This window comes from Agelaius phoeniceus, chromosome 8 (assembly GCF_051311805.1).
Source record: "Agelaius phoeniceus isolate bAgePho1 chromosome 8, bAgePho1.hap1, whole genome shotgun sequence".
NCBI lineage: Eukaryota > Metazoa > Chordata > Aves > Passeriformes > Icteridae > Agelaius > Agelaius phoeniceus.
Window position 1 is genome coordinate 11210006 of NC_135272.1, and position 26504 is coordinate 11236509.

General features: G+C 48.7%; 1 protein-coding gene across 1 annotated transcript in view; it reads left to right on the forward strand.

Annotated features, from left to right (window-relative positions):
- The first annotated feature begins 223 nt into the window (after window positions 1-223).
- The window catches only part of LOC143694626 (uncharacterized), a 120182-nt gene continuing 93901 nt past the window's right edge, over window positions 224-26504 (forward strand). The window contains exons 1-2 of the mRNA XM_077182005.1: window positions 224-309; window positions 20966-21103. Coding sequence (XP_077038120.1) covers window positions 290-309; window positions 20966-21103 — 158 coding nt within the window. The 5' untranslated portion in view covers window positions 224-289. The remainder of the gene's footprint in view (window positions 310-20965; window positions 21104-26504) is intronic.

Genomic DNA, 26504 nt, shown 5'->3' on the forward strand with positions numbered 1-26504 from the left:
CGGCCGTGAGTCTGTCTCAAAGCACCGCGGGGCCATGAGCATCCGCCGGGGCTCCGCACAGGAACCGCCGCGGCTTCTCCTGCCCGGGCCGGCCCGCGCGGCGCCCCCCCTTGCTGGTGGCTCACCCGCCCGTCGCGGGCGGGGCCCTGCTGGGGCCGCGGGCGGCCCTTCCCTCAGACCTTCCCCGAGGCGGGGCGCGGGTGACGCGCACCCCGTGGGTGGCCTCGGCAGTGAGCTTCCCCCGGACGCGTTTCAGCGCGCTTCCGCCGCTATATAAAGGCTCGATGACATGGCTGCTTCAAAGTTAGGGTGAGACGCTGGTTCTACCCGGCCTGCATTGCGATTATATGCTGATTAAGAGTCGCGCATTGGTCGGAAGGGGGCTGAGGGCGTGTCCCGTGTGAGGGTTAAAGCGCAGGCTCATGGCGGGGAGGGGAAGCTGCTGCCTGAGGGGCTGTGTTGGGAGCTGCGGGCACGAACCTATGGGGTAGATGTGGTTATGCCAGACCTCGTCAGCTCCTGAGGGTGTCACATCCCTGATAGCTTAGAGCGAGAACCTCCCCTGGAAATTTCGTCCTGGTAGAGAATGGTCTACAGTCCCAGAGCAAAAAAATGTTGGGGTATTCTCAAACTAGCACGAGGTGAAAAACAGAAGGGGACCCATGGGGCTTGGCCCCTCACACTGTACCAGGCTTGGTGTCCAGCCTCCTGCCTGATTTTGAGCCCTCAGGTTGTGCCTGAGGTGGGGCTGAAGCCTGCCCATGATGGGCTGTGGGGACTCGGTCTCCATCTGAAGGACTGCGAGGCTAAAACTTGGCTGTGGTGGGCTGTGGGGTGGGGATTCCCCCGTGAAACGATGTGGGGTTGTCTGTGGGGTTCGTGCCCCTTTGATGCAAGCGCTGTTGGTAGCAGGCTGTGGGGCTGGAGCCCTCTGGGGATGGGCTGTGCGATGGAGTCCAGGCTCCCCTGCAGGGAGGTGCTGCAGGTGAATAGTTTTAACCCTTCAGACCCACAGTGCAGGGACTGCCGGCTTTTAATCATATCAGGGTATCAAGGCTGTTATAAACTTGGGGCACCTGTGTGGTTAGATCCAGGTGCTGTCACCTGGCTGTCCCTTCTTCCAGGGCTGCTTGGCTCCCAGGACCTGTAAGTGGCTGGCCGAGCCCAGGATGCTGCCCTGGGGTGAGTCCGGCTGCCTGCAGCACACACTCCAGTGGGTTTCCTGAGGTTGGAAACCTAAATCTGGGATGTTTCTGCCTCTGTGGGTGCAGGGGGGGGGGGGACCCCCATGTGGCTGGGTGTCCTCGCAGCTCTGTGTGCTGCAGCTGTGCACCCACACACCTTTATGTCCCTCAGTCTCAGCCAGAGGACGCTTTGGGCAGCTCTTTGGGGGGTCTGTATGTTGCTTTTTGGCCTGGCAGAGGCTTTTTGCTGCCCTACGGTCCTTTGAGTTGATTTAATGGTGTATGAGCGTGCAAATCTCTCACCTCAGGGCTTAGACATCCTGCTCTTCCAAGACTGAACATGGTCTATCCTGCTGCTCAGGCAATCTCTTTTTCAGAGGAAAATGATAAATACAGGGGACTTCTTGCTTGTGGAAGTTGCAGATCTGGCAAATAATTTTAGAAATAAATCCTGTGATTTTAGATTTGTCCCTCAGATTTTTGGTTTCTGACTCTTCTTCTACCCCATTCACCTTGACCCTGGACTCTCACAGCAGGAGCTGTATAAGGATTTAGAGCAAGACCTGGGGCTGTCTCTGCCATTCAAGCACATATATTAAATATTACTCTTCTTCTGCACTTCATCCCCCTGAAGTTGTAAGGAGTCAAATAGTAAAACTTTTCTGAAGTAGAGAGTGCTGCAAATCCCCTTAGACTCCGTGTGCAGCCATGCACGTGGGGTACAGGAGCTTCTTTGCTTGCCTGTTGCTCTCTTGATACCACATTTGGACATTTGGAGATCAAGGCTCACAGAAGAGTTTAGAGGCTGAATCAGCCTTAACTGATGCACCTGAGTTAGGTATCAACATCAGTTAAAGAAGTAAGAAAAAAGAGCCTGTGGCATCTTCCATCCCTGAGGTTGTCTCATTTTTAGTGAGGGGTGATTTTCCATTAGCTACTTTCTTTATGTGGGAATGTGGAGGTAGAGCAGCTGTCTGCTTGGATAAGGAGGGCTGAAGGAGTTGGTTTTTTTCCTATGGGGCTTTTTCAGAAGTTGGAAATATCCCAAGCAACCTGGGTATGTGGAAAGTTTGCCTGTGAGTTGCTTTCTTGTGGCCTCTCAGTGAACTCGAGGTAAACTGGGACTAAGACTCCCTTTTCCTTCTCCACCCTCTCCTGAGAGCAGTGGAAATGCATGAACATGATGCTAATTGTTAATGTGATGGATGGCAGCAATTAGGGTCTGTAATCCAGTCTCTGCATGTGGAGTGCTGTAGTGTAGCCTGGGGAAGCTCTCTGCTAAACACCCTGAGCTGGGATGCAGCATTCCAGGAAACCCTGGGGTGCTCCTAAATGCTACTGCCCTTGGAGGGAGTTGTGTGTGTTCCCTGCAGTGGGCTAACTGTGCCTAAAACAGCAATTTAATTCAGATTTACTGCCCTGTTTTGGTGGATGTTGCTTCCTCCAACAGCATCCCCCTGGTCAGGGTTGCTGAGAGGAGGCACATTGCAGTTTGGGCATCCTTGTCCCTGATGCTTCCAGTCTCACGTGGGTCCTGCTGGGCATGGCAAGGCCATGCTCATTTAGAGCTGTTATTTATTAAAAGAAGTGCTGGGTGATGACCCTGTCTCTGTCCCTTCAGCTCCTGGTGACAATAGTGATGCAGCTGGTCCTGTGAGGTCACTCTTTTCCTTTGTTTAATGATCTGCTGGTGCAAATGAGCTTCCAGTGCTCTCTGGGGTGTCACTAGGACATGAATATTGATGAAACCTCGGTGGTCCTGGTGCTGTCACAGCATGGAGGGCTCATTTGGAGCTGCCAGGCAGTGTGGGGAACTCTGTGATGGAGTGATAATAAAGTTGTGCTGAACTCTGCTCCAAGGTTCTGCTCGACACTTGGAACTTGCAGGCTCCTGGCACAGCAGTGAGAGGCTGGGCTGGTGTTTTCCAAAGCAGGGACACAGCACTGTGAGCATTAACAGGGGAGGGATTCATCCCTCAAACATCCATGGGGGTGCTGCAGGTACAGGAAAGTTTGTTTGTTGCAGCTTCAGGTGGCAAATGGTCCAGTTAATTAATGTAATATTTTCCTATATATTATTTTCCTAAGATAAATATTTTCCAAGGTGGAACTGGCAGGAGGGCAGATGCAATGCAACATCTCTTGAAATTACCATTTTGGGCTGTTGGTATGGAAATCACTATAAGAAATGGGATGTAGCTGTTATAGATGTGCAAAGGAAGAGCATGATTTTAAATTTGCAGACTGCATTGGTCCAGGTGAGTCCCTTCCAGATTCTGCTATCCTGTGAAGAAATGTCAATGTGACACCTGAATTCCTGTAAACAAAACAGTTTTTCCTTTGAAAAATGAGGTATTTTACATGCTAATTTAGAATAGATCATGCAGTGTGCTGTGCCTTTAAGAAGAGTATATTTAATATATGTGCTTGATTGGCAGAGACAACCCCAGGTCTTGCTCTGAGCCCTGATGTAGCTCCTGCAGTGAGAGTCCAGGGTCAAGGTGTATGGAGCAGAAGGTTGATGACCTTTATTTTCCTAACTGTGGAGAAAGATCTGCTTCACTCTTGGTGTAATGCAGATCTGACCTGCTTTTGCTTGCAGCAGTACCTTCCCTTCCTGCCTCAGATGTTCTCTGTCTAGAGAGGTTGCAGGAGAGCCCTTCTGCAGGGATTTCTGCTGGATTGAGGCCATAGGATGTTGGCAGTGTATGGTTTCAGTAATGGACACTAAAAGATACACATTCTCCCTCAAAACCTTCATGTAACAGTGTCTGTAGGAGCTGCCTCTTGATCAGGTTTTTGCACTGTGTTATTTTGCTGTGCAGCCCCTTGCTACACTGAGGGACTGTACCAAACTCCTCTGATAAAACAGCATTGCCATTCTTGCAGATCCTGCCAGATGTGGCAAAACTGAGCTCATTCAGGGTTTTTTTTTTTTAAAGAAAAGTGGATATTGTCTTGTGATCTCCAAGCTATTGGTCAGTGGCAGCTGTTGTGTCTTAGCAGTGTGGAAAACCTGCTGTAGTAGGAAGACTACTGGGCTGCCTTTGGGAAGGGTGCACATGGAAACAGATACAGTTGGACTTGATTGTCTTAGAGGTCTTTTCCAACCGTAATGATTCCATGATTCATATTTCCTCATCTTTGCTAGGGCACATTGGACATCCTCAGCCCTCTGAGGATTTTAGAAAAGACTGTCCCATTAAATCCTTTCAGGGCTTGTGCCCATGCACAGGTGTTTCTGGAGCATAATCTGTATGAGTAATAAGTAGCAGGGGCCGTGAACCATGAGGGATCTGTGCCACTGCTCTTGGAGATTTAAGGGTCTGAATAGTACCTTGAGGATGTGGATTATATTCATGCTGGGGGGAAGGAAGCAAAAAAAAAAAAAATTATCATGCTTTTGGCAGCGTAGGGTAGAAGCATCACCTTTCCTGACATGTTTGTCTTGAGAGGAGATGGTATCCAGTGGTAGGATGAAGAGAAGTTGCATGCTGTCTGGTGTTAATTACAAAGGGAAAACCACAGGAAAATCAAACGAAATTGAATCCCACTGCATTTGATATTCCCAGAGTTGAAGGCCTCAGTACGTCTCATTAGTTTAAAACCCCTGATGGAGAGAGCTCAGCTTCGAACAGGAAAATTGATATGACATTGAGACCTGGGAGAGGATTAGCTGCCTGCCTCAGAACTTGTCCAGAGGAGTCGAACATGCAAATGTTCCCACAGAGCAGCTCCCTGCAAGAAGGATCCTGGATAATTAAGGCCCCTGGGACCACACAGTTGCAGCGAGGGAGGGATGAGGTCTGTGTGTCTGAAAAGTCCTTCCACTGCATTCTCTCTGTGGGGGAAATAATGTCTGGGCAGTACAGACAAGCCCAAAGCTTTGTGTGTGCTTGACTGCTGGTCACAGAGATGCTCTGTTCCACCCCTCAGTGGGATTTGCAGGTGCTGGATTAGGATTGAACTATGCAGGGTACAGCATTCTTGGACTGATGAATTACCTTATCTGGCAAAGATGTCTGTGGAAGGTGGGTGTGCTGAAGGCCCAAACACACCACTGTCTTTAGTGGTGTGAAAATCAACACCGAGGCAATGTGTGTAGAAAGGTGTAACTGCTTTTGTAGGGCTTGAGCTGCTAGGAGGTGTTTGCTGGGGAATGCAGGCCATGGGGTGTACTGTGCCTGTCAGTTTGTACTGTGAGTCTCTGCTTTGGGCCCTGCTGGGTTTCCTGTTGTGATGAAGTGTTCTCTAAGAGCTGTATGTGGAGAGAGGATAGTTCCCATTTTCTCCTGCAAACCCCCCCAGCCGTGCTCTGTGCGCTCCTAGGCAAGGTGCTAATGATGAAGAATCCATGACTTGGCAGCACACCAGGGCTTTCAGCTTCTGAAAACAAAATGTGTTGGTGGACTGGCTGTGATCTCTGTGGCAGGTGGAGCTTGCAGACCATACCAGCATCACTGTGCTCCTTGTGTACTCAGAGGGTTGTTTCTGGCTGGGACATTGCAGTCCTCAGGCAGGATTACTGGAAAAGGGCTGGCAGGACCCCCTTCTTCCAGCAGGCTGATGGAGGCTGTGGGAGCCTGCAGGAATCTGGCCATCAGCATGTTGCCTCTTCTCTGGACAGAAACTCCTGCCCAGTTAGCCAGGAGGTGACAATCTGTGCATCCCTCTGGCACAGGCTTTCTCAGAGGGAAATCTTGTCTCTTGTTGAAGCAGTGACCTGAGGCAGGGATCCTCCTCACCCATCTTCTGCCTGTGCCTCTCTCTAGCCTGCTTAAAATAAACAGACCTTCAGATTCTCCACTGGAAGAGCAGCTCCAGGGAGGGGCCCCAGAGGAGAACACTTGTCCCAGCACAGGGCATCGCTCACGCTTGATGTTGCTGCTGGAGAAGATGTTGGCAAGAGCAAGGAGCTGTGCTTTATATAACTTGGTGTCACAGCTTCCATCTGAGGGTAGCCTAGGTCAGGACTCACCATCTTGGGAAAAGCATCAACAAGGAGGACTTGAGATGTGGATAAAATCACCCAAGAAGATGATCAGAAGGTAATTGTTTCCTGCAGGCTAAGAAAATAATGGACTTCAGGGTTAAATCAAACAGCTTTACATGCTGTGTGTGTGTGGGGACCTAATTCAGCCTTGGAGATGTGTTGTCCTTGGGATGTTGTGGCGGCCAAAAAATATCATGAACCTTTAAAAAGGAACTTGGCAATTTCATGGCAGATAACTCTTGATGATGGGCCTAAACACAGCCCTGAAGCAATTTACAGCTTGGGAGTTTGTAAGTGCTGGGCTGCTAGGAGCTGGAGAATCATCCTGGGAAAACACTTCCACCTTCTCTTCAGTTCTTGCCATTAGCATCAAGCCCAGTTCCTGTGGGAGACAAGGCTGGGTTAGAGGGACCTACAGCCTCTTGGCTGATGGCTTTCACGAGTGGACAAAGGTGGGTGAGTGACCCTATCACACAACTTCTGAAGTGAGAGCCTCCTTTTTTGAGAGACTGGGATCAAAAGAGCCATTTTGGCTCTAACACTGGTGGAACGTGTTCCTCGGTACAGGCAGATGCTTGAGTGACTCCTGCGGTGCCCACGCCTGCCTGTGCAGGAGTGGAAGTGGTGTTGAGGGAGTTGCTTGGTGACAGTTCCTCTGGGAAGGTTTAGAGAACCAAACAGTTAAGTAGTTTTAATAAAAATGTATCAGAATTTGTAAACATATGTATCACATCTCTTTGATAATGAAGGAGCAGTTAATAAGTATTTGCAATCAATGTTCCTACCTGGAAGCTTTCTCTGAAAGCATTTTTGAGGCTGCTCAAACAACCCATTTATTTCTATCATTTTAACAACCTGTTTTCTCAAGGCAATTGAAATTATTTGCTCAAAGAGCTGTCTCCCCTCCTCTCCACCTACGACACGCTCTATTTTACAAAGCTTTGGCTCAGGCTCTGCCTTCTGGCTGTTTCCTGAACGGCTGGGGAAGATCCTGGAACTGGTGCTGGCTGGGATCCTGCTCTGCTGGAGGTGTTGGCAGGGCAGGTGGGCAGCTTTGGGTGACAGTGATAAGCTGGGCTATAATCACTCACGTGGAGATCCCTACCTAAAAACCAGCTCATGTGGGAAATCAGGAGCTGCCTTGATGCACAGCTTGGGTGTATGTGTGCACTAGAAATACTTGCACTGGCTGGAGGAGCCTTGGTTTGGCAATGTGGGGAGCAGGGCGCTTCTTCAGCTGTTCTTTAGAATAAAATGATGTGACATCCCACTGATGTGTTTTGAAGACTTGTAGTACAGTTCTTAGTCATTTGACCTCTGTGCCTGGTGCTTTCAGCGTCTTGATGAGCTGTTGTTGTGATATATGAAAACCATATATCCTGGTTTTCCTCTGGCACAGAGGTCCAGGGCCCTACCTGCTGCTTCCAGCATGTGTGTGGGCATCATGTGGGTTTGGATGACTTCTTTGAGCTGTTGGATCAGTGTTTCTTTCTCTTCATAGCAGTGTGTGTGAGCGGGTGGCTGGCTCTCAGAGCAATGATGTGCCTTCTTGAAGACTGCAGGATTAGTTGGGCTTGGTGCAGGAGTAGTTTAGGTCTCCCAGCCTGGGCACATCCCAGGACAAGGCTTAATAGGTCTGTGTTGAAAGTTCCTGTTACAGAAGCAGCTTACTTTTGTCTAAGGAAAGATGGCAGGTGATGAGTGAGAGCTTCAGCTTCCAGGGTTCTTCCCCACACACTTCTTGCAAGGATTTGATTTCTCAGGCTGTACTGGTGCTTTGCCTTTCCCTGGGAAACTTGGAGCCATGTGGTTCTGACATTCTCTCATTCCCTGGGGTTATTGCCTGCCCTCCTCTCTGGGCCTGTGTTAGGGCTCTGCTTTGTGAGATAACTAATAGGGCTGTCAGCCCCCTGTGTCCCCAGAACCTGAGAAGACAAATAGTCCACCATGTGTAGCCACCTTTGCAGGTCCTGGGGCCCTGGCAGGAGGCAGCAGGGTGACGGATGAGCTGATGAGCGGGGCTGACACAACTGGGTCAGCACCAATGTCAGAGGGGTGGAAGCTGTGCCTCCTTCTCCCCTCTGCTTGGCACCCCAGCGCCTCTGGGCCAGACAGTGGCCACTTATCACCCCTTCCTTCAGTGCCTGCTCTAAGCTGGCAGCACCAGAGCCTTGTCTAGAAGAAAGACACGAGTCATGGTCCTAATGCTCTGCTGTGGAGCTGCCATCTGTCCTCTCCTTGGATGCCGCTGCCAGGGCGGCCTGGGAACATAACCCAGTGCTGAGGCTCTGTCAGGCAAACATCTGGTTAGACTGTGCTCTGTGCCTCTGCCTTCCCAGCACGCTGTGGTGCTGTGTTCCCTCAAAATGCTGAGCTTCATGTACCTGCACATACAGATGTGGATATATATCCTTTTTTTTAGAATTCCAACTCTGTGCTTTGCATCTTAATGCTGCTTTCCTTGCCCGGCCTCCTACAGCCTCTCCTCTCTCATCTGGAGCCAGCTTCTGTGCTGTGGGAAGGGTTTCTTGTTTGGAGAGGACCGTGCAAATAATCTTATGAGTGGGTGAGGAAAATTTGGCAAAGTGGCTGCAAGTGAATCTTGTGAGCATTCTGGAGGGATGAGCTGAGAGCCCTGAGCCAGTCTCAGTGTGCAAAATCCATTAGCCACGAGCAGAGCTGCTTCTGGACTCGGCATTCAGTACCTGTTACGGCCTGAATTAGTCCCTAATTTCTGTCCCTTACAGTTAAAATTACTCAGACATTTCTTTTTGAGACGGGATATTGCTTCTGACTAAATACCCTAAAGCCATGGCTCTACTGACTATTAAATTGTTCTCAGGAATGCACTGATCCTCTTGTCTCCGGGTCAGGGTAGGCTGGTGCTGTCATCTGCATGCTGCTGTGAGGTTGGAAGAGGTACTTTGCTTTGCTGTAGGCGAGCAAATGCTGAGACACATTGGAGGACTCGATGGCTGCAGGTTTAATAAGATCAATACTACCTCTGGAAAAGATTATATGGTATACTAGGCAGCAAATAGAGCACTTCTGCTGGATTTGGAACCGTTTATTGAGTCTAATAGGGATGGTGAGCTAGAGGGGATATAGCTGGAGTGAATTGCACAGTCGCAGTAGTTGAGACTCCCACATTAAGGGTTTTGCAGTCTATTAAATAATGGAATTAAAATCAAAATGAATGAAGAAGTTTCATCCAAGAAGTCCTACCTGCAGCCACATCATCAGCCAAAGAAGAGAGGAGAAACATGCTGTCCAGAAGATGAGTGCTTGCTCCTGTATCCATTGGCCTGTGCCACCTTGCTGAAGCCCTGAAAGATGTCAGGAAGAGGGGAGGGATGTCTGTCAGGCTTTGTCAGGACAAAGAGCCAGTCCAGGTGGAAGCTTGGAGATCCTCCTCGTCCCACCCAGCAGGCTGTTGGCTCTTCCACCCACAGCTGGCAGGTCAAAAGTTGTTTTGTGCTGTGGAACATCCCTTGCGCCACCCTGTGTGCTCTACAGCCAGGGTTAATGCTGCTGCCTAACGCAGCCCACAGTGGGCTGGCTTGAGTTAAGGAGCAGCTTTTGGGAGCTCTGTGGGGCTTGTCTGAGCTGCCCTTGTGCTGCCATCACCTCCTGTGGTGTGCCCTGGAATAATTAGCTCTAATCAGACATGAGCAATAGCCTGCCTGGTCGCCCTCTCTGCTCCTGGGGAGCACGGCAGGGCACCTGACTCCTGTCATTTCTCTGGTGCTCTGTCCAGTCTCATTTGAAATGCCTTGCAGGATGAATTACAGTGCTCTAAGGGAATCTGCAAAATAGGATCACAGGCCAATTGAATCCATCTGCAAAATGCGGGAGGATGATGGATCGCCCTACGGATGCATTCTGCTCACCCCTTAATATTTTTAATTTTATTTTAAAACTCTTGGTGAGAGTAAGAACAACAAATGCTTGAGGAACGAGGAGCTGGATCAGGCAGTGCTGACTAAAGGTGGGTGATGCAGAAGGGAAGTAGGGAAGCAAGGAGAGATTCACACTGTCTGCTGGCCAGTCTGGTCCCTCTGAAAGCAGACTAATCTACGGCAGTGTTTCATGGCATAAAATGTGCTGGGACAGGCTGGAATCACCACCCATGGGGAGGCTTTAGGGACAAATAACAACCTGCCCAAGTCAATCAAAGCAGCTTCTAGTAGGAGCCGTGCAGGTGCTGTGAGCCATGTGGATGTTGCAGGTACCCCAGGGCACAAGGGCAGCTGAATGCAGCCCTCAGGATCTGATGTAGCAATTCCTGGCCGGCTGGCCTGGCCATGCTCCCCCAGGAATGTGGCCAAGGTCACCCATCTTGGCCCTGCTGTGGTTGGACTGCCTGGGACGATGTTAACCCCCTGCACTTTGGGTGGATTGAGGTTGGGCTGGTGTTACTGAGCTTCCTCCTCCTCCGGCTGGGATGCTCCAGCCATGGCCTGAGGGGGAAGGGAAATGAATTAAACCCATCTTCAGACACGTTTGTATTGATTCTGTCACTTTCTTGCTGCTTGCTGACAGGTGATGGATGGCTCATAATGCGACTGGCACAGTACATTACGTTTCCCATCCAGGGACTCCTAAATCATTTCAAATTTTCAAATTCCCTAATCAATATTTTATCAGTAGCAGAAGAAAGCGGAACAGACCCATTTCTCAAGAGGTAGAAGAATGAGTGTGTGTGGATGCGTGCCTGCACATACATAGGCATGGGAGTTTGGGTATTTATAATCACAACTAAGGCACCCTTAGTATAACAATTATATCTGCAACCAGAAAAATAAATACAGAAGTAGGACCAGGAGTGATGCTTACATTTAAGTGACTTCAGGATGAAGTAAATTAGAGATTTGGATTTCTGATATGAACATGGAGGATTAATGCCATGTGGGCTTTGCAGTCATTGCTCAGCTGGTCGCTCCATCCTTATGCAGGGTGCAGGGGGGTTGAGGCAGGTGCAAACATGCCTCGTTTTTTGGGGAAGGAAATTGGATTTTCAACCACCTCTAATGCAGCAGGACTCAGATCTCTCACATGGCACTGAAGCAGTAATGGGGAAATATCCCTAGCAAGCCTGTCTGGAGCTGGATTACGTGGCCTGGATGGTTGTTTGTCTGGCACTTTAACCAAGCATGGTGCTGCTTGCTTGGGACTGGGGTGGCCAGAGAAGCATTTTGCTGCTGCCATGGTGTGTGGGCTCCTGGGGCACTGTAAGACTAGATGGGAATGTGCCTGCAATGATGTGTGCTTGAACTGGTCCTGAGCAAACAGGGTGTGCCTTTCTATTCCAGTGCTGGCACTTCCTGCTGCACTAGGATGTGATTCAGGTGAGGATAGAGAAGGAAGGACTGGGGCATTTCAGAGGAGGTGCAGGTGGACTCCGTGATGTTAAGATACTATGTGGAGTGGCTGGCTCCAAACTGAGTCCCAGATTTAGTGACTTTCCATGTCTTCCACACTGGAGTTCCTTCAGTAGCTCCCAGTTCCTGCCTGGCATCTGGCTTTCTGCTGAGCTGTGGGATGGAAGAGCCCGGGGCGGAATGGAGCAGGTTCCCCCTATTGTAGGAGGGTGGTCTGTGCAAAGTGGAGGCAGCACAGAGCTTTGTTCTTTCCCCTCCAAAAGGTGATCCTGGTGAGACAGCTGGAGTCTGCCCCAAAGATGGCTGCTTTCCCCAAACCCTTCCTGTGCTGGTGGTCCTTCCTTTGTGCTCCTTGCACGCCCTGACCTCGCCTGCTCAACAATCTTTCTCCATCCAATTACTCATTCTCCTAGACTCTTGTTTTTTATTCCCAGACTGGATGTTTTCCAAGTAAAAGATTTATTCTTAAGCTATTTTTTCCTTCCCTGTGAAGAGAGCTTCCAAACAGCACAGATGTGGAGCTAAACATAACCTTCCTTGTTACTGTCACCTCTCCTCAGCGTTTGCCTGGCTGATCTGGTGTTGCCTTCGCTTGCAAGTGTTGTTTCACAGCTCAGTTGTAGCTTGCTGATGGAATACTCAAGGTAGGCTTGCAGGGGGGAGCAGGGCTGCTGCTCTTGGGGGGCACAAGGTGCAGCTCAAGGGTGGCACTTAAACCCCTGCTGACTTAAACCTCCTGGCCCTTTCCCAGGCTGTGTGGGGACCCTTAGCCCTTTGGGCTGGTGTGGTGGCATGGGCTGAATAACAGGAGAGTCAGGCTCTCCTTCTAGAGGTAGTTTTAAAAACTGGTTTTTACTCATAGAAGAAACTTCTGTGCCTTTCCATCCTGACCTCTCTGTGGTTTAGGGAAGACACACAATGCTCTTTCCCCAAGGCAAGAGTGGCCTCACCACCAGCAGGGAGGTCTTATGCTGCAACACTTCTATGCCAACGTTTTTTCTCTATGTTCAAAGTTTTCTGTGGGCTTGGTTTCAGAGACTTGATCCCTGCTGCGCCCATGTGGAGGTGAAGTTTGCAGCTGTACCCTTGTCTCTCTGTTATCACAGCTCAGGGTTTGTCAGGGATGGGGGAGGCCTCTGCTTTGTGCTGTCCACACGGCTTCCTCCCCTGGAGGCACTGTGTGTAACAGGAACCTGGTTGAACAGTGCAAAAAAAATGTGTGGAAATAACTGATTTTCTTCTTCTGAAAGCCTGTGCCTGATCTACAGGAGCAGAAATCCTTTTGAAGAGCTCCTGCATACTTCATGTGTACCTGAGGCAGATTGCAAGGTTGTTTTCCTTTTTCTTGGTTAAAGATAAGATTTAATTGAACCAGGGAGAAGTCAGTGTTTGCAGTGTCATTTACTGATCTGATGGCTGTTTGGAGTTGGGTCTGAAAGTGTCTGGAAGCAGAATTCCTTCAACCATGCTGCTCTGGGCAGTGTGTCCATGATTCCTGGAGCACAGCAGGAGAGAGGAAACAAGCTACTGAGGTGCCTCCCAGAGAGACAAGATATTTGTCATGTAGCTGTCACCAACCACTCTTCAAACAAACTTGGTCACCCAGACTGCCTGCTGCTTTCCCTCTTTTAAGTACAACAGCAGAAATTGCCTTTTCCCTCCTGCTTTGGTGTTAACCTCCTCTTGTTCTGGTGCTTTTTGAGGACACAGCATGTGTTTCACTGTGAGCAGGACAAGACACAGACCCGGGCCTTTGCAACACATGTGAGTCCCTGTCAATGACTGCATTGGGCTGATAAACTCAGTCCTTCTGCACAAGAGGTGAAAGCCCATTGTTTGGGCACAGATGGCTATAAATACTGTTTCCCTGGATGAGAGATGTTCTGAAAAAGTCTGTACCTGAGAGAGAAATGGGCCCTTACCACCTGAAAAAGTTTGCTGTGTGTTGCAGTTCTTATCTTTGTGGTTGCTGTGCCTGGGAAAGAGCAGAGGAACTGGGAAACTCTCTGCAAGCAGTATTAGGATTAGCTCAAGCAGGAGGGGATGGGGTGAACTGGCTCCCCAAAGGCAGTGCTTAACCCCCATTTGTCCTTAGGACCAGAAATGTGTACACCCCTAAAGCTCCAGGATGCAGCTCCACCCTACATCTTAAGAGGTCTTTTCCAACCTAAACAATTCCATGATTCTGTATCTTACATGCTTTAAAATATACTTGGGTGTCCTGAAAGGATCTCAGGTTAGGAGCTGGGATTTATGTCCCTCAGGACAAAAAGCCTGGGGCAAACAGATCTCAGCTTGGCTTGTCACCTCTCTCAGCTGGCAGTGCCAGGGTTTCCTGCCCCTTTTGTAGTGGGACAGAGCTGGACATGGTGGCACAGCTGCTGTAAGGAGAAGGAGCTGCTTGGGCAAGGAGGATGTGGGCTGAAGGTACCTTGAGACTTCATGCCAGAGCTGTCACTTGCCCACCTGACCAGAATACCGTGCAGGAAAGTGAAATTTGGGTAACTTAGCAAAACAACACAAAGGCTCTGTGTGCTTTTCAAATGAGCTGTGGTGGCATGAAGGGGAAATGCCCAGCTGGTTTTAATATCCAGCTTAAGGGAAGTCCTTTTGTTCATTTAGTCTTGATTTCAAGTGGTCTGAGGAGGTGTAATCCTCTTGCCTCATCTGGGTTTAATCTAAGCTGGGTGCTGATAAGCAAAGAGCTGTTTTTCCCTGACAGCCACTTCTGCCAAGCCAGAAATAGCCTGCCCGAGTAAGCTCACCATAGCAGCATTTCTCATTCAAAAGTTAATAAGCTTTGAAATTGGATTTCAATCAACTAATCTTTGATCCTAGGCACTGGAGCTTGATTAGGAGTGTCCAGTAAACCAAGTTACATCTCTCTTCCCTGATGTCTTCCCCCCGAATCTAGCAAAGAAAAGGTTGAGAAATGTTTCAGCATTTGAGGATCTCTGGATTTTAGGGTTTGTGTTGTCCCTGTTCTTTTGATCTGATCCATTCCATGGATGAATGGAAAAATTGATCTCTGTTCAGTTTGCTGACATGTGCTCTTCCAAGGCTGTAAATGTCTTTTATCAGCTCCTTTAGGGAAAAGGGATGGACCCCTTTTTAAACAAAGGTTTGGATTCAATCAGATGAGGTGGGACGAGGAATAGAAGATCTGCTGGGGTCCTAACCATATCCCTCCTATTCCCAGCATCAAAATAGAGTCCCATTTCTTCTGCATCCCACAGAATCATGAAATAGCTGAGGTTGAAGGGGCCTCTGGCATTTTGCCAGGCTGCAGAAGAAATCATAGCTGGACTTCAGGGTTACACTTCTGCTCAAGGGATGGATTCAGTTCAGACCTCTCCAACTCACTCCCCCTCCCCATAAATCTGAGCAAACACTTCTGTCTCAATTTACCCTCCAAACAATTTTCTCTTGATCAGATAGAGGCTGTCTTTTATTTTTTTACCTCTATATTTAGATTTGGAACAAGCTTCTGTTTCCTAAAGAAACACTGGCTTAGTGAGCTCCCCAAGGACCACACAGTTCATCCCTGTGCTTGTGGAATGGTCAAATCAAATGGGGGAGAGGATTTGTTTGGGCAGCAGAGTGAGCACACAGAGGCACTGCACTGCTCACATGCTGTTGTCTTGGTATCTTGAGTCACCCCTGACACTGCCATGGTGCCAGGGCTGGGGTGGGCTGTCACTATAGGACACGAAACAACACAATGCTCTTTCTAAGGTAAAAAAGGGACTTTATTTTTCTGACTCTAACATTTATAGATTTCTAAAAGTGACAGTGGATTGGAGGGTGAAAGTGCCACCTCCCCAATGACACTGGACAAACTAACAGTCTATCAAATTTCTCCTCCTCTATAAAATAATGTAAAACACTAAGTTATTTACATAAAGTGTGTGAGGAAGTTCATTACAAGAATGTAAACATCAGAAGGCTTAGAAAATCTGAAAAAATCAGGGTGGGCTCTCTGAGGGACACACTTGGGGTGCTGGGAGAGTGGCACAGAGGCCCTGGAGTGGGCTTGCCATGGGTGGTTTGGGTTTGATGGGATGCTGGGGAAGCCGGTCACGCGGGCTCCAAGCAGAGTCTCTGCTCTCTGGTACTTCTGCTCACTCCTCCAGAGGATGTTGTATTTCCCTTGCCCTGGGCTATGAACATCTCCTGGACATTTATCTTCTTTCCTCTGAGGAAAGGCAGCCGAGGGAGTGTAATGATCCTTCCGAACACGCTTTACAACCTAGAATATCTATTCCATATAAAACTACCCTAATGGCCAGCTTTTACCGTTTCCAATGCTTTACAGGGATTTAAGCTCTGTGATGGTGCTTGCCAGGAATATGAACTGTGGTGTGTCAGCTTTTGGGGGCTGTCCAGCCTGTGCTGGGCTGACAGGTAGCTTGAAGGGAAGCTGCTCTAGTGGGCAGGACTGGCTGAAAATTGTTCAGAAAGCAGTGTGCTTAGGGTGAGTCAGCTTCCTCTGGAGGTGATGCTTCCAGCCAGCCACAGCCACATGATGAATGAAAAGTGACATTAATCTACTAACCCTCAGGCCAATACAGTTAGCAGAGCTGATTGTACCAAGGGAGGGATGAAGTTAGCCTGGTTAGGATCCTCTGAGGCCTCTGGATTTTAGAGACCTTGAAGGATCCCTAAACCTCCCAAGCTGTGAGTGGAATTCAGAAGCCCTCAGTAGGCTGATCCTTAGAAGGAGCCCAGAGCAGGTCTGATGCCCCTCAGAATGGCAGGTGGTGTCCCAGAAGCTTTTTCCAGGCCACACTGAAAATAGAGGAGGTCTTGCCTTGTGTAGCCCCAGCTGTGAAGAGATGATGGCCTTGTACAGGGAAATCTGCAGAGCCTTTCAAGTTTTTCCTCATGTTTTCCATTCCTACTTTATATTTCTACCTAGGGCTAGTTTTCTTCTTTTTAAGTTCAGATGAAGACCTGCCTCCCAACAAACCTCAGTCCTTTCTTGGGTAACCAGAGACCAAACTGTTCTCACTCTGGTGGCATTTGGTGGTCAATTATTTTGTGCAGCTTTTTGCAGTGAAGTTGCCAATCCCATAAGAGAACAGCAAGTCTGGTGTAGCCAAACAGCATTGCAGGCCTCAGCTTGTCCTCCAGGCTCCATGAAAAGTGTGAACAAGATGCTAGCAGCCATGGTGGGTGTGAAGACCAGATCCTGCTTACTTTGGGATGTGTGAATGTTTTGACCTTCTTAGGGCTTCCCATTGCCATGTTTTAGGGCCCGATTTCTGACAGGGCTCTGCATCTCCCAGCTTGTGTCCAGCTCTCTTGCCCAGCTGACCCCAAATCTGAGCATGAGATCGTGTTTGGACACTTCTCCATATGCTGTGGTACATGTTTGTGTGGCTGAAGAGAACAGGCATGGCTCAAAACCTCTAGGAGAGAGTAACTCATCCTATTCCTTCCTCCTGACCATCTTTTCAAGGTGATGCCTCCTTGTTGCTTCCAGCAAGCCACTGGAAGGACTAGAATCTCTGGAGATGTCCCTTCTGGAGAGCCAACCAAGTTAGACCCAGCTGGTGAGCTACAACTTTCACATTTGAGATTTTTTTTATGGTGTTTGAATGGAAAGGTTTCCTGTCCAGTGAATTGTGCTTATGTTTGGTTTTGGTTGGGGTTTTTTTGGGGAAAAATGAAGGCTAAATGAATTATGTTGTGCAGGTAGAGGTAAGCAGCTGATGATCATGGAAGTTCAAAGTCTTGCAGACCTACATGAGTTGAGAATACAGGAGAAGCAGTTTTGAGTCCATGTTCAGCTTGATTCAGAGCAGTGTTGAGCTTTTTCCTTCTGTTAGGCTCATGGTCTAAGGCACCTCTCTTTTGATTTGTACTTAAACTCACCTAACATGGATCCATCTCCTTGAAGAAGGCTGGAAATATTGAAAGAGCATTTTACTGTCTTTTTCATGGTTGTGTTGTGTTGGGGCAGGTTTGGTTATGACTGAGGGAGCTAGTAGGAGGATGCTATGGAAATGCAAGCCTGGGCAAGGAGGAGGAGGAAGAGGAATGGAAATTTATTGTAAAGCCATTGCTGCAATGGGAGGGGAGGGTGTTTGCCTAGGAATGTTTTGAAGGACTGGTGCTCAATGGGCTGACTGTGATGAACCACTTGGAAGATTTGGTGGTGCTTAGAAGTTTAGATTGGGGACCCACCAGTGACATTATTCTTTCCTTTTAATGAGGGCAGAGTTTGTCTGTATCCTTAAGGAGGAGGACCAGATCCTGGACTCGTGTAGGGATGGTAATGCCCAGCTCTCCCCTGGGCTCTCCTGGATGAACTACAGAATTTACTTGTCTGCCCTTCTCCCCATCCCAGCACACAGTGACCTCCAGCTCAGCCCAGGATCTGTGGCTCATCCCTTGTGAAGGACACAGTGAAATCTTGCCCAGGTGACAATCTCCAGGGACAGCTTTGCAAAGACTTGCCAGAGCCGTGGCAACCACAGACTCACTTAAATTCCAACAGCGAGCTAGTTGGTGCCAAATCCCATTTGTATCACTGAGAAAAATGGTAAAATCATTGTTAGGTGTTCACTAAAATACTCTAAATTTTAGAGAACACGAAGCATGAGTCAGGCATTGAAACCAGCATCCAAAGGAGGGAGGGAGTGGCGAGAGGCAGCAGGAGTGCTTATGAAATATTTTGTTTCACTGGCAAGAGGACAAGAAATAATTGGGCCTTAAATCAAGGAAATGGGAGAATAGGAACAGCAAATCAAGGGAAATGGTGGAAAATTAGGTCTTAGAGTAGAGAAATGTGTACACATGATCACCTGGTGGTTCTGGCAGAGATATATGCCCATAAATCTTCCCTTTTAACCTCTTCCCTGTTGCTTTATGGGGAATAGTGTCAGGCTTGCTGGCCCCATCCATCTTTTCTAGAGACTACTGGTTTTGGTTTCAACTTGCTTGGTGGCCTGAATCTGCTTTAGAGCTGGAAGGGAGCTCCCAGCCTGTCTGGACTCCTTGAGCAGCCTGGAGACTGTGACCCCCAAGAGAAGCTCCATCCTGTATATGGGATGGGTTGGATGGTTGGGGTGAGCCATGGAGGACTCTCTCCTGGAGCTGTAGTGTGTGGGTACACACTCACAGGTGTTGAAACACAGAACTCACAGACGTTAAAACCTAGAAGGGCAAGGTAACCTCTCTGGAGACCCAGGCACCTCCCTCCTATTTAAGCACAGGACATCTCAGCAGGTTCTTCCAGCTGCAAATTCTGCTATTAAAAAAAAAAAAAAAAAAAATTAAAAATCCCCTTTACACCTCCCTTAAGGTCCCAGGCTTCTTTTTCTTATAAAAATAATGAAATGTAAAACTAAAGCTTCCCCTGTTTGCTTTGTGCCAGCCATCCCTCCCTTTGCACAGTGCTCATTAACTCCCCTAACGCTCCAGTCAGACGCGGCCTCTGGTTAAAAACAGCAACCGCCCTCGTGCCGTGCCTGTTTCCCAGGAGCTGACAGCCAGACAATAACACCAATGGGATCATCCTCATCAGAAGATGTCAGCCCCTCCATGAAATTTGCATAACTTGAATTTGGAGTCGGTGTCGGGGGGGAGAGGAGGGAAGCAGATTGAAAAATAAATAAGGAAGGTTGGAAAAAGAAGTGGAAAGAGGGAAGCTGCTGTTCAGGAGAGGCTGCTGGGGAAGCTGCCTCTCTGCATGTCCCTGCTGAGGGATCTTTTGGGCAGGTGGGATTTTCTGCTCCAGGATCACAGGTGATGTGAGTTATGTGGCTGCATCAGTGGTTGGACTTGATCTTGGAGGTGTTTTGCAACCTTAATGATTTTCTGGTTTTCTCCAGCACAGCTTTTCTGATCCACTCTGGTACCTGGGGTGAGAGTACTCAGCAAGAGCGGGGTGTTAAATTATTCTGTCAGAAACAAAAGTCTCTGCTGAACGTTGTTTTAAAATAGCCAGCCTGGGCCACATGGTTTGAGGAGCTCTATTAGTCAGATAAAAACATTGTCTTCTGGTATTTAGGCAGAACGGGGGTGTCCAGAAATGTCTTAACACAAAAGCTGCTCCTGCAAAGCCTTTAATCTGATTTTGTTTGGCTGTTGGAACATCCTGGTGGGAATCTGATGTTGGCCCACCTTTGGCTGCTCCAGGGCAGCTGCCCAAGGAAGGCAGGCCCAAGCCCAAGGTGTAAGGACTGTCAGGGTGACACTGCTGGTCCAATTCCTGCTTGAAATGGCTGCATGCCCAGGGACAGCCTTCCCCAGAGGGAAGGGGAGACAGCCATCACTCACTGCTTTGGTGTGGGAGGAATTGTATCTGATTTGGGCACCTGGGATGAGGCTCCTGAGCTACCTGGAGGAAGCTCCTTCACCTGTGGCTGTCAACATGGCCCAGTCTGGTGTTACATGGTTTTGGGGTTCAGTGCTTAATGCTATCGTGGAGTCCCTTTCAAGGCCTGGACATTGGGGTTTTTGTTTTGTTTTTTTAGTTATCATCTCTCCAGAGTGATGCAGAGGAGTGAACATTTGTGCCAGCAGCAGCTGAGGGTGTCAGCAGCTGTCTGGGGCCATTATGCAGAAGTTCAAGTCCTGGCCAGTGTGCTGAGTCCTAACAATCCCTGACTGAAGGCACATCTGAGACGTGTCAGGCAAAAATTTATTCTTTATTAGTGTATGCTTTTTTGAATGTGGGAGATGCTGTTTGAAACGAGTGTCTGGGCACAACAGCATTGCTGTTCCTGCCTGCTTTTCCATCACCTCACTCTCTGTGCCTGTTTGTTTGCTATTGTGGCTGTACTATTTTTTTCTCTCCCCCCTTGTTTCATCTCTGGCATAAGAAGTTATTCAGCCCCCGAGTGTGCAGGAGCCTATTGTGCACAGAGAGCTGCAGCACAAAGGATTCCAGAGACAATCTTGTTCCCTCTCGTCAGCACTAGCTGCCCAGCCAGATTCAGAAACACAACTGCAAGTCTTAAAAGGAGTTGTGCTCTGCTTGACTGCAGCTTAAAGCATGGGGAATAGGGGAGGGAGAGGCCTTTCAGGAGCCTGGTGGGTTTTATCAGCCCGCTCATGGTCCTGTGGCACAGCTGCAGCCCAGCCCATGCAGATGTTAGTGAATGCCCATGTTTGAGATGGAGATTTACTTTGCAGCTGGTCTGAAGATAAGCAGTGGACAAAGTCTCCCCTTGAGAACCTCTGGTTTGTGGGGTATGGAGATGCCCCCCAGGCAAGCTGCAGTTTTAGCACCAGAATGGCTGCCTTGGTGGTGTGTGAATGCTCATTAGTCCTGATATTCAGCAGGGCTCAAATGTGGGTGCAGACCTCCTTAACTGCTTTCCTGCAGTGGCAGCTCTGAATGGCACTGTGCTCTAGGCATGGATCTACTTCCTCAGCAGTAGCTTTGTGTTTTCCAGGGCTCCCAGAGAAGTGCCTGTGCAGGGACACCAGAGGCTGTGTTGCCAGCCCTGGCACACGGTGGCTGTCAAGAGCACTGAAGCACAAGAGATGAGTTCAGGAGACCTGGGTTCCAACATCTCCCAGAGCTGTTCCAGGTAAGCCTGCTTGAATGCCTTCTTGACACTTGGCATAACCCCAGCTTCCATAGCAGGGATGGGAGAAGCTCTAAGCTTGGGTTTTCCAGGTGAGTTTAGTCACTGCTCTGTTTGAGTACAGCTCTGGGCCAGCTGGGGCAAAATGGGGTTTTTCTGACTACAAAATAACAGGATGGTTGGGATTGGAAGGGGCCTTAGAGATCTTCCCATTCCATGGGAATTCCAGTGGGTAATTCCCATTGCAAGGACACCTCCCACTGGACCAAATTGCTCTGAGTCCTGTCCTGCCCGGCCTGGAACACTTCCAGGGATAGGGCAGCCACAGCTTTTCTGGGCAACCTGTGCCAGGGCCTCACCACCCTCACAGGGAAGAATGTTTTGCAAATATCTAATCTAACCTCCTGTCTTTCAGTTTAGAGCCATTCCTCCTCTTCCTGTTGCTCCAGAACCTTGTCCAAAGTCCTTTTCCAGCTCTCTTGTAGCCTCTCTCAGCATGGGAAGGGGCTCTAAGGTTTCCCTGGGGCCTTTTCTTCTTCAGGCTGGACAGCTTCAACTCTCCCACCCTATCTCCAGTGGAGAGGTGTTCATCCCTCTGAGCATCTTTGTGGTCTTTATCTGGACTGGCTTCAAGAGGTTCACAAAAAACTGTGGAAAACCAGGGAAACCCCTCATCTCCAGATCTGCACAGATGGGGGGGTTGGTTAAACCCATGCCACTAATCTTTCCTTGCTCCAGTCTTGTGAGACAAAGTATTCCCAAGCTCGTGGATCAACCTTCAAGCTGAGACGTGCTCTGTGAAATGTCAGGATTTGGGTGACCTCTTCCATTTCACCTTGGATGCTGCTGGAGTTCAGCGCTGCACCGAAATAGGAGAAGAGGAGGTGTCCAAGCAAGTGGCAGGGACAAACAGCTTTAAGAAAGCCCTGCCTTTGCAGAATGCTGTTTCTTTTAACCTTTAAAGGCTCTGCCTTGCTTCTTTTCAAAGCCTCCTGCTTTGATTTCCCGTTCACAGTTGTCTTTCTGGCCGCCTGTGGAAGAAAGGAGACACGGGTGAGGGTTAAAGAACAGCTGCAGGAACATAATTAATGCTTTGCAACATTTCTGAAGGCCTTTAGCACCTTGCCGTGACCCAGCCTGTAACATCTGTGCGTTGGCAGCAGCCAAGCTGTAAAACTCCCCTCCTCCAAGTACTGCACAGAGCAACTGCAGCCCGCCCGAGGCGTGCAATCAGGGCAAAAACGTAACAAATCAGTACAAAAGGCAGGCTGCAACACAGATGGCAGCTCCTTGGGTGCTGGGCTTGGCAGTGCTAAGGGGCCTCCAGCTGTTGATCCTTGTTAGGTGTCCAAGGGGGGAGGTGGAAGGATGCTGCTATTGCAGAGATTTGATAGGAGAAATAGGACACAGCCAAGTGTGAGCATCCCTGCACTGTCCTGTGTTGTTCCCCACAGAATGGGTGTGGGCCACAGGCAGAGCCCCAGCCTGTCAGGATGATTGCCTGTGCAGCTGGCACTTACCCTGAGGGATGCAGAGTGTGTCCCCATTTGGATGGTGTTTTATCAAGGTCTGTCTTTGCAGCATGTTCCCTTTTTGTGGCTAAAGGGCACCTTCAGGGCTTGCCACCCTCATTTTTATGTGTGCTGTAACTCAGTACAAAGAAGACACAAGTGACTTCTAACCCAATTCCCTAGGGTTCCAATTGGCGTTCTCTTTTCAGTCCCAGACCCAAGGCACAGCTGGAGCTAACTTGGTGACCAAAGAGAAGATGAACAAAACCATTTTGTTTTTGAAGATTAGCTTTTTTCTTCTTCCATATCTCCCTTTGCCTCCCTGTTTCGCTGTAGCCAGCCCTGCTGAGTTTCCAACCTTCAAAGCCCATTGTATCCAGCTGGACAGGAGCGAGCTTGCCAAGGGGAACTGTTCATCCTTTGCTCTTTTTGGTTTTCTCTGAGAGGCCTGGCACTGTAGTGGATGCGAAGCAGCCCTGACCTTAACCTGACTGGAGTTCCCAGCTGCTGCAGTGTTATTGCAGCACCTCTGCCTGATAAAAATTCAGCTTTGTTCCTTGTACCTGGAAATTTTATATGACAAATGTGTCTAATTTCTAATTCTAGCCTCTTTTAGGCGGACCAGAATGTCTGCTGCCTGGGAGAGGTTTGTTGATCCGAAAGGCTGGAAGGAGCACTACATTTCTCTCCTTTGCCTCCTGTTAGAAATGTGCCAGAGACACTAATCCAGCATTTGAATTCCAGCCAGGTAGCTGGAAGGGACTGCATCTCCTCAGCACCTTCCTCTGATGGACTACCCAGCTTTGCTTCTCGTCACGCTTCCCTGTGCTTCTCTTCCTCAGGGCAGGAGGGAGGTGTTGCTGGAGAGACCAACTTTCCTTAAAGAAATCTCTTGCTTCACAAGTCAGATGAGGATGTTTTGCTGCATCTCTGATGAATTTTCTCCCCTTTGGAAGGAAAAGTGGCTGGGTTTGCAGTGGGCTCCCTCCTGGTAATAAAAATTATGGGATTACTTCAGAGACTTCAGCTGGGGAATTAGGCCTGAGTAACAGCATATTCTAGCATCTCAGACATCTTTGTTTATGCAGCTTAAACAATGCCTGAGCCATGACACCCCTGTGGGCTTGGTGATCCCCATCGGCTCTGTGGGCACCTGGGGCACCTTGGAGGCAGATCTCTGCTTTTGCAGAAGCTGTGGGTTTAACTCTGTGTCTGTGGCTACATGCCTATGCACTACTTTCCTTGGTGGGGAGGAATGCAAATTTCTGCCTCACTGAGATGGCTTGGCTATGTTTAGATTTCTGGTGCTGAATTATTTTCCCTTTGGCTGGCATTCAGAAGGAGGTATTGTGGGGTTGTTTTCCCTGGTGTTAGTGCCCTAGGGTCCTAATTCTTGACCAGCTCCTTTTGCTGGATTCTATGCAATCACCTTCTCACCCTGCAATCAGGGTGTTTTTTTAAGGGAGCTGGAAGAAGCCATAGAGTATTATTTTCATTTGGGAATTCCAGCTGAAATAGAAAGTGCCTTGCTCTGGTGGTCAGTCCAGTGTCAGATGTGTCCAGCTGTGCTGGTTGGAAAATGGTAAGCAAGTTGCTGCATGAAGGAGAAAAAGGAGAGAGAATAATCATGGGGGAGCAAAAGCTGAAATGCTCTGAAGATCTGGTATCAACAGTCAGGAGTATGAGGGAACACTTTGGGCTCTGCAGGGACATCAGAGGCAAAGAGGAAATAAATGGCATGCCAGAGAAGAAAGGGCAGTGGATTAACAAGTTACACAAATAGGATTGCCATCACTCCTGCTCTTGGTTTTATTCCTCTCAGCTCCAAGACAGTGATTTTAAAAGAAAATTAATGCCAAGACTGTGTGTGGAACATACATGAAATCCCAAGTGTTTGGTTAGGAAGCTTCTTGTTTCTCTCAAGAATATTCTTTCTCTCTGTGCAAATGTATATGCTCAGGGAAAATCCCCTTAAAGTTACTCTGTGGTGAAGGCCCTTGAATACTGGTGGTTGAATGAGAGCATATTTCACTTTTGCACTGGAATTTCTAATTGTATGGGGAAAAACCTCATGTTTCTACCCAATTCTCCTGAAGCAAGGAAGCGTTACATTCTTCTGTTTTGCCTCTTATTAACAGAGCTTCTAGAGGTGCTGAGCTCCTGCAGTTCCCAGTGACGTGAGCAGGGCAAAGCAACCTTGGAAACTAGATGTGAGAGCTCTCCAGAGAGAGCTTTCCTTGCAATCCCAGTGCATCCTGCAAGATCCCAGATGTGGGACGTGCTGTGTTTGCTGCATGTCAGTTTGCCTTAGGATTCTCACCTGCTATATGGCCCTGTGTGGTGGGATACTCAAACCAGTGAGTCACTGCTCAGGCCAGATGATGGGACCTGATCTGAGCACTATTGCTTTTGGGTGGTGGTTGTTTCCCTTTGATTGCTGGGCATAAATCTCCTGGGGGTTTATAATAAATATGTCAGTGAGACCCTGGCTGTAGAGTCAGAGTGAGTGTCTGAGGCACTGCCCGTGTGCTTGTCCCCAGTCCTGTGGATGTGGCAGGGTGCAAAGGACTAGTTAATCAAACTGCAGAGATTAGGTGCCACCTGGCCATTTTTCACTTGTCACCTGGTGATCAGACAGAGAAGCTGCTCCAACAGTCCCAAGCACTCAGCCTGTGGTGTTTGACAGTGAATTAAACAGCAGGACCATACTTTCTGCTCCTTTGCTCTTACAAATGGGAACTGAGTCCTCAAAGCAACTGTTCACCTGTGGAGGGGAGGAGGAAGAACGGGGATTGTAAAATAAAACAGACTGGTCAAGTAATTTAATTCTTAAATCTAGTCTCCCTTGGGCTAATCTACTCCAAGCCATTCTTTGCTCAGGTCAACTGCTTTTAATTAGCAAGCTTCATTGATCAGGGCAGGAGTGGGAGCTGGTGGGTTGCTGTCCAGGTCTTTTTAATTAGAAGCTTTTCTTCCTTGCTGGAGGAATGCTATTACCCAGAGAGGAACCTGGCAAGAAGGCCTGCAATTGTTTGAAGAAGGCTGACCTATGATTGCCTTCACGGCGTCTCTCCTGGCAGTGTCAGGGGTTAGCAAATTTTCAAGTGGAGAAAGAGGGAGGAAAAAAAACCAAGCCTGAAAGAAAGTTGTGGTAGCACTGGGAATTACTGTAGAGATATAGTTGCAGGCAGGAGTGTGGGAGTGTGTTTTTTGTCCTTCCTAGGGAAAAGCAGAAAAAACCAAAGGTCACTGCAGACACCTCCAGTTTCTCCAGCATCTTCAGTCTGCTTTCTGAAATGTTGCTGCCCAGCAACAGGAGCAGTGGAGCACCTTTGTGGGAAGGAGAGTAAAGAACACTTGCTCCCTGCCTTGGGGAGGAATGCCCTGCAGTCCAACAAGGCAGGGGTTGCTATCACAGTTTTTCCCTCTCACAGGGATTCTCTGGGGCATTGATAGTAGTGGGGTGGGGTTTTTTTTGTGCCCTCTTACAGGGGTTCTCTGGGGCATTAATAGTAGGGATGGGGCTCACCATGTAACTGCAGCTTTGGGCAGCGGTGGTGTTGTGCTGCTGACTGGCTTCTCTAGCTGGTGTCCCCTTAGGGTACAAGACTGAAAGTGAACCCCTAAAATCTTCCATCTTCTTGAAGGATTTTACTCCTCTTCCCTGTAAATGGAAAACAACTGATACTACCTGAATTTAATCCTTCTTTACTCCATTACCACAAGTGGTAATTTCTATTAAGTGTAGATGCCCGCACTTCAAGGATGTGGATTCACCTGTGTCTCTGTTCTCTGCCAGGTCCCCTCGTGGTACAGTTGTCCTGAATTTTGGATGTATTCTGGCACAGGTAGCTGGCTGTGTGGTGACTGCAGGTGCAAATCTATGGGCTGTC